Genomic DNA, 12,765 nt, shown 5'->3' with positions numbered 1-12,765 from the left:
CGTACCCCAATGTAGTGCATACAGAGCATACACACAGCATTTATGTCCAAACCAGTATTGATACTTTTATTGCATGCATTGCAAAGCTTCATGTACACAACTTAAAATATTTAAAGCTTTTAATATGAAAAAGCAATGGAGTTTATGAAGAACAAGGAAATGTGCCATGCTACTTCACTGAGAATTCAAAGGCTGTGTGTGGATTTGTTCCTTATCATTTTATATTATTAAATGGCCCCTGCCCTATGATGTAATAGCTTACATTGGCCATGTTTAAAGGAATTATGATAAGTGGTTTTAATTATCTTAGATCTGTGAGCACATGAGAACAATGACTTAACTCTGTCCACAGCATTAAGAGCTGCAACTGGTATTAACACCTGTTGTCATTAAACAATTCTGATGAGTGGACACAATGTGCTTTAATTGGATTTTAAACTGCTATTATTATCAGTGCAAGGCAGGCATAACTGTTTTGAGTATGCCTTTAAAAGCATGAAAAGCATAACTGTTGAGAAGCATGTTTAATATAACAGTAGGAAAGTCTGCTGCATTACTAAGTTGTCTTAACAGTTTCCCCTAAAATCGTGTAATATTGTATATCCATTTCTGTGGGGAAGCATTATTAGGCAGTGTGGGGGATTTACCCAGCATGCTGTCTGACAGTACCAGCCTTCTGTAGCAACATGCATAACCAACCATTAACAATCATTATCTATTGTGATCTTATATTTTTGCATCTTATATTTTTCAAAAAACCAATTGCGTGTACAGAGTGAAATCAGCCCTTGCTTATATTAAGTGTTTACTGAAGAGGAGCAAAGGGTAAAAAAAAAACCATGAGCAGCACAACGTATAAATCGGTACAAAGGAATTAATTTGAGGGATTCTTTCTGCACCACTTGCCACTTGAACAAAATGTACGGCCATTTAGTTGTTTTGTGCTGGGGTTGTTTGGCATGAGATTAATTCAAAGCCGTTCTGAGACACCATTAGGAGTCAGGACCGTTAAATTTCCTCTCGCGTTCTGGTCAGCTTCGATGGCCTCGAAGAGAGACTTGAAATTTCCGGCTCCAAAACCCTGGAAACACCAAGGCACTGCTGTTAAAAATGGTGCCATTTTAGGAAGACCTGTTAGTATAATTTTGATTCACTATGCTCCACAAGTGGAAGTGGGTTATCCTAATCAAACTTCCAGTTCTAGTTTCATCTCAGTGGTGGGCTAAATATTTCTAAACGGAAATATGTATACAGTCAGTTGTAAAATGTAAAATGAGTCAATGTGTCTTTCAAGCAACTTGGATAATAGTACAAAGGTCATTTTGAAATGACAATGTTGCTTTTCCCTGATTCTACCTGCAAAGTCTCACACTTCCCAGATATCTCAATTTCCAATATCTACAGACTTAAAATCCCTGGTGAATAACACATTTTATTGTTATGTATACTAACAAAATTCTTAAAAAAGCCCCTTCTACAAGAAGCAATTTAATCAGCGAAGTCTCCATGGCCATTATGTTGTTCATCTTATCTTGAACAACATAAAATATTGTGATATTATAAAAATGAAGTATGACATTTCCTGGACAGATGAAATAAAACACTGCTTTAATTCTTTAACTGTAACTGATGACAGGACTGTACATATGGATGAAAAATTAACAATGCTACTGAAGCATCTTGTGTTTCTATCCTCCATCCCCTGCCTCGCTCATCTTCCTCCAAGATCTCACCTGGTGGTTGTGTCTCTGAATCACCTCCAGAAAGATAGTGGGGCGGTCCTGCACAGGCTTGGTGAATATCTGAAGCAGGTATCCATTGTCATCAAAATCCACCAATATCCTCAGCTCCTGGAAGATCACAGCAAGAGTTAGACCCCGTTTTTCCATTTTGTGCTCTCAAAGGCAATCATGAGGAACTGAAAAATACTGTTTCCCTTCACAGGGTTGACCGTCGCCTGGATTTGTCCAAATGTTGGTTTACAGAAGCTCTAGAATACAAATACTGACCTCCAGTGTGTCCAAGTTCTCCTTGATCTTCACTTCGGAAAATTTTAGCCTCTCCCTCAGCTGTTGGTAGTAGGTATCTGGCACATTCATGAACTCCATTCCACGCTCCTTCAGGTTGCGAATCTGAGGAATTTTTTTTAAAACAAGATTGAATCAATTGAAACCTGCCTGCCTCGCAGATAGGAGGCTATCAGATGGCACATCTGGTGAAAGCACTCTTTCCACTCCTGACTGTGTTAGCGCTGTCTCTGGCTAGAAGCCTCACAGTATGGTACACAGTTAGCTGTAGCGTCACCGGGGGAGAGAGGGCTTCAGTGGGCAGGGCTGTCCCTGCCACATCACACAGGAGCAACTCTTCTGTTTGATCAGGAACCTGCAATCTGCCTGCTGTTTGACATGAATTAATTTAACTAGGTACAAATGATTATGGTTTCATGGTGTTGACAAGCATAACCACAGTAATTATGTTCTTATCCTCCCACCCATGTGAAGTCTCTTAAAGGCAGCAGTATACTTGCTGCGGAAACAAAAAGCTTTTTATTAATTTTTTCAATAATTTGGTGCCCAAAGCTGGACTGTGTGTATCCAATTCCCACCATAATTTGGAATGTCAACTTAACCCCAGCTAGGTTTATGAGCGAACCCCACTGCATGGTCCACATGGGATAGATCAGACCCATGGCTTTCCTCTGAAACATGTGGTTATGTCACCTGTTTCAATACGCACCACCACCAAAGAGTGGAGTCAAAAGAAGACCACTGATATGCAGCTAGCATGCAGACCGTGAGCGCCCAACGGGGTTGCCACATGAATGTGGGCTGACTGAACCCACCCATACCCTGGGTGACGCAGTCGCCAATTGAAGAGCTGCTGGCCACGGTTGGCACTGGCACAATCGGGCCTTGCTCCAAGACCATGCAGCTCATCCATGCACCACAGCGTGGTGCCTCAACCAAATGGGCCACCTAGCAACCCCTGCGGAAATTAACCTAGTTGGTATGAACTAAATGATGTAAATTGATGCGTTTCTGGAGCAAACAAAACCATTAACTGACTTTGGCCACCACATGGTGCACATCCCAGCTGGCCGAACTAGCCAAGATGTCTGCACATAAGTGTGAAGACTGGCTGCAATTGTTCTAAGATATCACGTGGGTGGCTGCATGCTCTCCATCCAGTCTCCTCATCTGATTGAGCAGACAAACATACTGTACCATCTTCTTTTATTTTTCCCTTGGTTGCCACAACCACAGAATCAGAATCTGTGCCACCTCACTGTGTGGTCACTAAACAAAGCTACAATGAGTATGCACACGTTTGTATGCGTTCCCATGTTTGGCTGCCTATAGCAGTTGAGCAGAGTGTCGTCTGTATGTCTACTCACAGCTGTGATAATGTCTGATGTGTTCATGGCGATGTGTTGGACCCCTGGACCACCGTAGTAATCCACATACTCCTGCCGGAAAACAAAAGGAAGAACTGTGTCAATCTGAAACCAGGACACGAGCAACATGATTTCCGCAGTTCTGGGTTTTATTTAATTTATTAACAATCAATTACATCCCTCTGTTTTCAATATTGATCTGTGCAAGATCATGGTGTCAATTATTTTTACATGTTTGAAGAGGCGGAAAGTCCAGGAGCCAGAAAGTAAAAGTCTGGCCATGTGTTTCTTCCAACCATGAACTCAGTGAACTAGTCTCACTAATTATTACCACCTCCTGGTTTTATAACTATTCTAATTAGCAAATACGAGTGATTGGAACAAAATACTGGGGAGGACTTACTTTCTGAACATGGATTTTCCACTAAATGTCTGACTGTGTTCACTTCACATTTCACTGATACTCTGTTCTGAGCTTCTGAGTGAGATCTTGCCTGGATCTGGGACATGCGTCTCCCCAAGGCAGGTTCATTGATGGGCATCTTCACCGTCTCCTCATAGTTGGCCACGACGATGGAGCGCAGAGCACTGAAGTCCGTCTGCAGCTGCTTGTCGTCCACTGACCAGAATCGGTGGAAGAGCAGGTTCTTCTGGTACCTGTGGGAGAAAACAAGCCTTATGCTCTCCAGCGAGGTGAACCCTGACCTGGACCATTTGAACAGCAGCTGCTGCTGATCTCATGGGCTGTTTGATCTTCAGTGCTGTACAATGAAGCAGAAAACCTACTCCAGATGCAGGGCGTCTTTGAGATCCGGGTGGAAAAACTGCAAAGTCACGGCCGTGCATGGCCTGTGCCAAACTTCCACATCTTGCACAAAGCCCTCCCACTCCCCTTTCTCCAAAAAGAACAAAAAAATGTGAGGAGGGGCCTGGCTCACTGGTTGGGCCAATCTGGAGAATATACATCTGGGTGATAGATCCCACTGCAATACTCTATACTGCCTGTCCCATGATCCCTTTATGACAATACAGTATGTATGGAATTTTAGGCCATTTTCTTTCTTTGCATCAGTGTAAATGTGTGTATGTATAGCTGTATAGGTACTGTGCAGGTATTGTTTATGTTGCAAGTGGAAAATAAGATGAACACAGGGTATGTTAATGAGCTCCAGATGTAGAAGCTATCCTGTGTATTACCACTCCACTACAGGCACCATCTCATTGTCCGGCTGGTTCCCCACCACGTGGTCAATGAAGTTCAGCTTCCCGCTTGGCCTGTAGGGTCAAGGCATATGTCCAGCATTACAGTTAGCGACCACCATTACAGCTAGCTACCAGCATTACAGCTGACTCCCACTCTGATTCTGGCTTACTCAGACTCATCTTTAGAACCTTGACTGAAAACACACACCTCATACTTCTTAATCTTAATCTACACCTGGCTTGTAATGCCCCTACTCTGGTTTAAATTGCACCGACTCATTCTAGTCTTATGTACATGTGATCTACAAAAATATACTTACTTTTATCCTATATGGTTGAGGACACTTCTGCAAGATACATTTGGTCTACAACACATCTATTTATTTAAATTCTGTTTTCACCTGGGCTAAAGCATACCTACTATATCTAGTCATTTTGAAACCTTGCCAAAAAACCAAGCTATATTTCATCTTCATACACCTGGCTAAAATGAATATACTCCTTATGAGCCATATGTACAGCAGGTCGATAACACTGCTAGTCTTACTGCTATTTCTGTCTTCAGGGGTTTCACACTCACAGTTTGGCCAGAAGGGGGTCCTTGAAGAGCGGTGCCTTGAAGCCAGGCAGGAACAGGCCCTTATACTCTGTCCTCTCCACCAGTGTGTGCGTGGTGTCACCATACTAGGGAAAGTGAGAGACATTTGTCATTCCACAGCTATAGGTGAAGAGATAATGAGCATTAACCAACACCTTGAATCCCAGAATCAGTGGTAGTCTCTGATGCATGGAACTTATGATGGAAAAAACCTCCCTTCAACAGTTTTTTTCACTATGCAGTGACACTTGAACAAGCTACCCCAGGTAGTGATTTGGGAATTTTGCAATATTGCAACGGCAAAGTAATAAAGGCCCACAAAATATATTATAAATGCTACCTGACATTCTATTGGCTGATCATATATGCTTGGCAAAATAAGTTAAATTTAGAAACATAGTTATTTTTGTAATGGTCCTCTTATATCATGCTACAGACCTTAGCAGCCAGCAAATGCATTGTGAAGTGTGTTGAAGCAGTCACAAGCAGAACTGAGAGAAAATATTAAAAAAGAAAAGAGTACCTTTATCTTTATCTTTATGTCTACTATGTAAATAATTATACTTGTTTTTAAATCATGCAAGTGGGTGCACATGGTTTGTAGTTTATTTTGCCTTTTGAGCACATGATTAGTCCTTTGTGCAAGATTTAAAAAACACAGTATTTGTCTCATTTACCGTCTGAAGGACAGCTAATTTCACCCATCCGTACTTGTCTTCCAGCACATAGGGCTCCTTCACAATAACAGCTCCGCGCTGTCTGGCTTTCTGTGGGGGATCCAGACAACACGTCACTGCGGGGCCCGGAAGATCCAGTGAACAGAAAAGGGCAAAGCAGTTTAAAGATAGTGCGCGGAATGTGCCAGTACCTCGACAATGAAGTCACAGTCCTCCACTGTGAATGCAATGTCTTTTGCTCCATCGCCATGCTTCACCAGGTGTTCTCCCATCTCTGCATTAAAGTGTGCGTGGGGAGGTCAGAAGTAGGAAACACCATTAGAATGCTGAAGAATATAATTCCTTTTGTCATAATGCAATGAGCTCTGATCCTCTGCCTGCCCTGGGCCCCATCCACATCCTTACCTTTGTTTCCTGGGTTGAGCGCAGATTGAAAAACATAAATGATCTGCAAGAAAATAAAATGAAAAACATTCACAATTAGCGAACAGCCACCAATGGTTTATCACTGTAGGTTGCTTGATTCAACCATAGATGGCCTCACACCCTATACCACACAATGTGTGTGTACAATTATGTAGGGAAAGTCAAAATGCCTACCTTTCCCTGTTTCACCACATGTGACACCACATCACGACAGCCTGTCTCAAGGCCCTGGTATGCCAAGGGTTCGAATCCCATCTTGTTACAATAGAATGAGGCTGCCTATTTGTAGTGTTGAAAGGATCCAAAATAAAGAGTTATGGAAATAAAATTATCATTACATTAAAAACAATCATGACATCATTAAAACACACTTATGGAAATACAACAACATTACAGCTTTAAATAGAAAGAAAGAAAGAAAGGAAAGAAAGAAGATCGTAGCTGCGGAGCAAGTGTACTATTTTGCACATCTGGATGTGCAAAATAGTGTCGTTAGAACGAGCAGAGGACCCCTACTGGCCATAGATGAAATTGGCATAGGGTCCAATGTGTATCCAATTAAGATCAAGAGGGTCGTTCGGTCTGCGGTTCAATGCTAGCCATTCCCTCCCCTTCGGAGAACCAATCGCAGTTTCTTGAGGGAAAACTCCTCCAGTTTTTTTTCCCGGGGGGAGATAACAATCCCAAAAAGCATCCCCGTGTATGGATTCTGTTACCTGCATGGCGTTGCCGACCCAGAACGTGAGATGGTCAAAGCAGACGAACCTGCCCTGTTCATGCTGATTAGCATAAAGGACAATTCATTCATTAAAATTTGCATCAAGCCTGTGGTACCATTATAGAAATTAATTCGTATTTTAATGTTATTTTAATTCGGCATCTTAAAGAAAATGTTACTCTTCAATAAAATGTATTATTTCTGACTAAACCGTTGATAAATATATATCATGATGCACATTTTTAAAATTTTAACTGTTATGGAATATTTCATGTTAAACACCACATACCTTTTCGCCTTTATCAGAGTAAGTAGTCTAAAATTAGAAAACAAAACGCAATATTTTATCAATATTCAGAATACTTAACTCACGAAACCACACATTAAAATTTCGCATCATACATTTCTGTTCACCGTATGACATCGCTCTAGCAGCGATAATAGTTTAATAAATTACTGTAAAATATGTGAGCATGATGTTAAAATTAAATCAACAATGTTATGTAAAATATTAGGCTACAAACATTAAAATCACGAACACATTAAAAGTTAAAATCACATAATTATATGAACGATACTATCTGCAATTGGCTAATAATGTAAGAAAATAATTAAAATAGCCTATATATTTTCTCTGTAAATCATCTCACCATTTTCCACTCTAGGTCCTTCCTCGGCAAAGACAGTCGGTACAATAAACTGAAGACCATAAATGACTTGAATGAACTTCAGAATTCCACGCCCACCGGCATTTTTGTGAGTGGAGAGTGATTGAGAATGGGATGGGATGGAGTTGTGCCACGCACTGCACGCAGCCCTTTCCATTACGGCTGAGGTGATTGGTAAACTATTTAGCTACCTCCTATAAAATCATCTCTGGGTTTATCTAGAGAAACAGTGAAGAAAGCACGGCCTGTTTCAGTGTGAGTCTCCGTCAACATAAATATGTAGCTCAATCCGCAGGCATGCCCGAGCTGCATGATACCGCTTTCACACCGAAGCAACGACCCAGGTAAGACCCTGTGTCGTTGGTGTGAAAGGGTCAACTTCCATAGGAATGGGTCAAACGCGGGTTAACCCCGTGTTCAGTATCCCGGGTAAACCCCGGGTTTGTGTGTGAAAATGGTACTAGTGAGCCTGTGTGCGTGTTAATTTATTGAGTAATTCCACATGTTTGTATGGTAACAAGAGGAGTTACTGTAATCGTGGTTTCCGATTGGTTGTTTAACTTTTCCACCCAAAGGCATTATAAAAGCGCATTTTTTTTGTTCCTCTGTAATACATATAAAATCTAGCAGTAGTAGTCTTGTCTGTTCTTCAAATATGCATTATTATCCCAGGGTAAAATTAACAGAAGAGCGCGTCACGTCTGTTAATTTCGATGAATAAAATAGAGGAGACCACGGACGATTGACTTTTTACAATTTTCACAATAACTCAAAATCTATTTACTCTCTCTGCTGCTGAATGGTTATGAATATTTCCATACACAATGAACTGGTTACAAAATCCATTTCGACCATCCCTGTTTACATTATAATGAACGTTTTGAAGAGAAAGAACATTAATTCTTTATCTATCACTCTTTCAGCATTTCGTATTAAAAAAATTTTTTTTTTACTTCTACTATTGTAGAAATGGACACATTTAAACAGCAGTGCAATCTTTACAAAGTGAATAGGTGGCAAGGGAGCTTTATGGACTGTTGAAATTCAGTAATATTTTTCTATACTAACATTATATAATTATTGGAGAGCGTATTCCCTGATTTGTGGAGTGTTTTCAGCTCAAGCTTATGTTTCTTTGCATTTGTCTTACACAGATTGAGGTTAGCAGAAATGTCTATCATCAGGTCTAAACCACCTGTTCTCTGGCATTGCATACTGCCTGCCAAAGCTGTCGGAATTTTATTTTTATAATTTTTTATAGCTAATTATTTTAATAAATTAAAACTACATTGTTCTGACCTTCTATGATCAATAATAGCACAGACATGTATGACCTTCTGATGTCCTGTGGTTCATTAGATCACTGGACACAATAGGCCACTACCTTGCTAGACCTCTGGAAGATGGCTGGGTGTTGGACCCAAATCATCCAAGATTCATCACTTGCAACTGAAGGAGGTCATCAAGCCCAACAAGGGCTACTAGCATTCTCTTTTATAACTCAACCACTATTCTACTTTAATAGACAAGGCCTCTTGGACTCATAACTGCTTTTTTCTAAGCCCCACCACACAATACATTCACCTATAGTAAGAGTGAGAACAATAGATTGAAAATGTAGTACTGCAATTAAAACCAGTTTTTAACCCTTGTACACAAAAAGTGAATAAAAAGACCCATTCCCCTTCAACTATGGGTGAAAGGAGACACAGTAGTGAGTTCTGCGAAATAGCACGCTGAAAATTCAAAATCAAGTCACACCCTCTTCTGTTCTCTGTTTGAGATGCAGGTGTCCCTAATGGGTTTTGTTTTTTCTCACTCTGTCTCCCAGGAGCCTCTTGGTGTCAAGAGGCACAATTAAGTCCAGTAAATGATGACAGTAATTTAAAATGCATTGGTGTGATGTTACAGTGCAGGAGCCAAATTGGAGCGAAAGCATTTTACACCTTTAACCTGCTTACCTAATGATTCAAAACTACTCTGTCAGTACCCTGTCACTTCATTCTTTATCTGACAATAAAGCCAAGAAGCACTGTAGACATTTTGACTTCTGCTTAGTAAAATAATCTCTGAAATAACCTCTGAAAGTAGACACCACAGCAGTTGATAAGAATGTTTACTGTCTGTGTAGTAACAACATGTTACTACAGTTCAACTCAAGCTGACTGGAGCAAATATTCAGCCTTATTGAATTAAGATGAGGAATGGCTTCTCAAGACCTCACAATAAGAAAGTCTCAAAGTATAGTTTTGGATGATTATTATGAAATGAATGTATCTTCATTAAGTGAATAATGATTTATTTTAGAAATAAAGACTTTATAATGATGGGAAAAGGCTCATATGATGCAAGTCCATAAAGTAAGAAAGAATGAAACAGACTTACATTGTTTTTTGGACACAATGCATACAAGTACACCAAAAAGAACATTTAAAAAAAATGATTGCCCTGTACATTTCACTCTTCGCTGGGAGGAGGATAGACAGTGCTATTGTATTCCCCTTGGAGAGATGCTGCCTGCCTGCTCAGGTGATGGGGGTTACACAGCTGATTGGACACTGGGGAAAATCCCTTGAGGGCACAGAACTGTACCTAGCTGAGTGATGCCAAGTACAGTGCAGAGGTAGTAAGTAAGAGGTGAAGACTGAGCACACAGACAAACACAGCTAGAGCCAGGGCATGAACATGAGCGAAGCAGAGCTTGCAAAAGTCACTGAAGAGCACCTCCAGCAAGAGGAGAAGGAGGGAAATGCTGAAGAATCTGGAGAAGAGAAGCTCCAAAGCACGGAGGAAACATCTGCAGCCCCCGGCAACACACCCGGCCCTGACGACGAGCCGAAAGGGCAGGAGGACTGCGCCGCTAGCGCTGTCGGAGCTACGCAGATCAAGATGCAGTCCATCTTCATGCAGGTGCGCAACCAGATCAAATCGCAGGTGGGCATAGACTTTCACAAGAAGGGCATTCTGGATGTGGTGCACAGGGTGACGCGCGAGAGAGCTAGGGAGAACGGAACACAGCAGCCCAGCCAGACCAAAGAAAAGGGGGAGGAAGAAACAGAGGGAGAGGGGGACGGAAAGGAAGAGGAACAGGGAAAGAAAGATGTAGAGGGAGACAGCATTGCTGAGTCTGCAGTTGAGGAGATACTGAAGGGTGAACTGGCAACACTCAGAGGGGAGCTGCTGGCCGGCATTGAGACCCTGAGGAACGACTTTAAAGAGGAGATGGCCTTGCTGCGGGCTGAAGCACGAGAGTACACTGACAAAGCCGTCAAAGACTTACAGGCCCAGGCACTGAGCCCAGGGCCAGACCCCCAGAAGGGTAAGCTCCAGCCAGTGAATTCCTCAGGGCAGCATCTGCAGCCTGGGGCCAGGACCAAGGACCGGCAGAAGTCCCTCTCCGTCCCTTCACTCGTCCCAAGCAGGCCCCGGATGCTCAACCGTACCATGACCACCCTCAACCCGAAGACCTGCCATTCTGTCGTCCTGGGGCCACGTTCTAAGTCAGAAACCCTTGGTTCTCCTTGTGATAACAAAGGTGCTGTGTGTTTGCTGGAGAGTTCAGACTTTCATGTCTTTGCCACCCAGGGTAAAAAGAGCAGTAAGGCAGGTGGAAACTTGCCCCCTGCCTGCCCAGCTGTCCGCAGTAACCCGAAACTCATGTGGGGCAGGGTAAGAATGGGGAATTCCACTACAAAATAGTGCTCACGATGAAATTGAGTCAAACTACAATCGGGAAAAAGGATCAGTAGAGAAAGGAAAGCCCAAAGATGTTCACAGCCTTGTCTCAGCAATCTTTTGGCTTTCCTGAAAGTAATGTAACCATTGACAGCAATCTTCACAAGTTTAGGCTTAATGGCTGAATGGGATGGAATCAGAATCTTAGTAAGATGTGAATCCGTGTGAAATGCTCTTCAGTAGGCTGAGGTGACACGTCTATGTTAGAAATGCAGCTGTTTTTGGACCTTTTTGTACATTGTTTCAAAGGGGTTGATTGGGATATCCAAACCAGTCAATCACATTGGGCAAAAATGGCAGTAACTTTGAAAGATTATCTGCTTCCCAGTGAATTAGATTTATTGCATTCGGGTTTCTGAAAACATTCTATAGTAGAGGGCTTAGAAAAGGGCTCAGGTATGTACAGCTACATCTGAAAACCAAAATAATAAATGAGCAAGTAAATATAATTATTCTCCCCTTTGCTAAGCACTAAGATGTATTTTTAATAAACAAGACATTGTGCTTATATTTAACTGTTGGAGTCTGATGTTATTTTCATTTTTGGTTCTTTATACCATCCTTCAAGGACTGCCTTATGAAAGTCTAAGTAAAAGACTATTACTATTTGCATTTCATAATGTGCTAAATAAGTCTTATCTTTTAATTTCAAGTCTACTGTATTATTTTGTTTTATCAGTTTTGCAAGATATTTTATATGCTTTCATTTATTTAAGATAGTATGCTGAACTGTGTAATTTTTACGAATACCACCCCTTTACTTGTATTGGGACGACATTTATCCTGTTAGTGATAATAATGCATAAACTGGAGCTGTTATACCCAGAGGGAGATGTTTAAAGATGCTGAAAGGAGGTTTTCATTGCCCTCTCTGAATACAGTTCATTAAACAGGGAGGACAGGTAATTATTAGGTGTCACACGCTGTACTCTGGGGATGACATCAGCAGGGTTGCACCTGTGCTGTGGTTATATGCTGCAAAAATGGTATTACTCAGTCACACCTAGGAAGAACACAAAGGACCTACTCATCATACTCATACACAATGGGTAACTTGGGGGGTGGGGGGTGGGGGGCTGGGTTGGGGGTTATGTGTTAATTGCATCACACACGCATGCACGCACACACACACACACACACACACACAAGACAATTCCATCCATAAAGTCTTCACATCTTATGGAAAATATAAAATATGAAATTGTTCTCATTGTAATTCTAGTAACATAATAAGAAAGCAACAACCATAATTCATATTGAACAATGTGATATTATAAATATTGCAATATGAATTGTCATTTTCAAATGTCGTTTAATACATTGTAAATGTACATATCAGGAATGTT

The 12,765-nt window shown here is 41.3% G+C and overlaps 1 protein-coding gene across 1 annotated transcript; it reads right to left on the bottom strand.

Annotated features, from left to right (window-relative positions):
- Positions 1–47: 47 nt before the first annotated feature.
- On the bottom strand, positions 48–7,746 carry LOC118206996 (4-hydroxyphenylpyruvate dioxygenase-like). Its single transcript, XM_035380238.1, has 14 exons — positions 7,667–7,746; positions 7,306–7,332; positions 7,015–7,077; positions 6,473–6,577; positions 6,278–6,320; positions 6,064–6,146; positions 5,873–5,962; positions 5,178–5,281; positions 4,592–4,669; positions 3,889–4,051; positions 3,395–3,466; positions 2,010–2,132; positions 1,734–1,850; positions 48–1,081 (listed from the first exon to the last, which is right to left on the bottom strand). The coding sequence occupies exons 1-14, from the start codon at positions 7,724–7,726 to the stop codon at positions 971–973; spliced, it is 1,239 nt and encodes a 412-aa protein (XP_035236129.1). The 5' UTR covers positions 7,727–7,746; the 3' UTR covers positions 48–970.
- Positions 7,747–12,765: the final 5,019 nt, after the last annotated feature.

This window comes from Anguilla anguilla, chromosome 10 (assembly GCF_013347855.1).
Source record: "Anguilla anguilla isolate fAngAng1 chromosome 10, fAngAng1.pri, whole genome shotgun sequence".
Classification (NCBI taxonomy): domain Eukaryota; kingdom Metazoa; phylum Chordata; class Actinopteri; order Anguilliformes; family Anguillidae; genus Anguilla; species Anguilla anguilla.
This window is presented reverse-complemented; position numbering and strand designations above follow the sequence as displayed.

Coding starts and splice junctions, on each gene's coding strand:
- LOC118206996 (XM_035380238.1), bottom strand. CDS start 7,726: ATGGTCTTCAGTTTATTGTACCGACTGTCTTTGCCGAGGAAGGACCTA. Junction 4,052..4,591: donor ATGGTGCCTGTAGTGGAGTG/GTAATACACAGG, acceptor TTTCTCCCACAG/GTACCAGAAGAACCTGCTCT. Junction 1,082..1,733: donor TTCAGAGACACAACCACCAG/GTGAGATCTTGG, acceptor TGGTGTTTCCAG/GGTTTTGGAGCCGGAAATTT.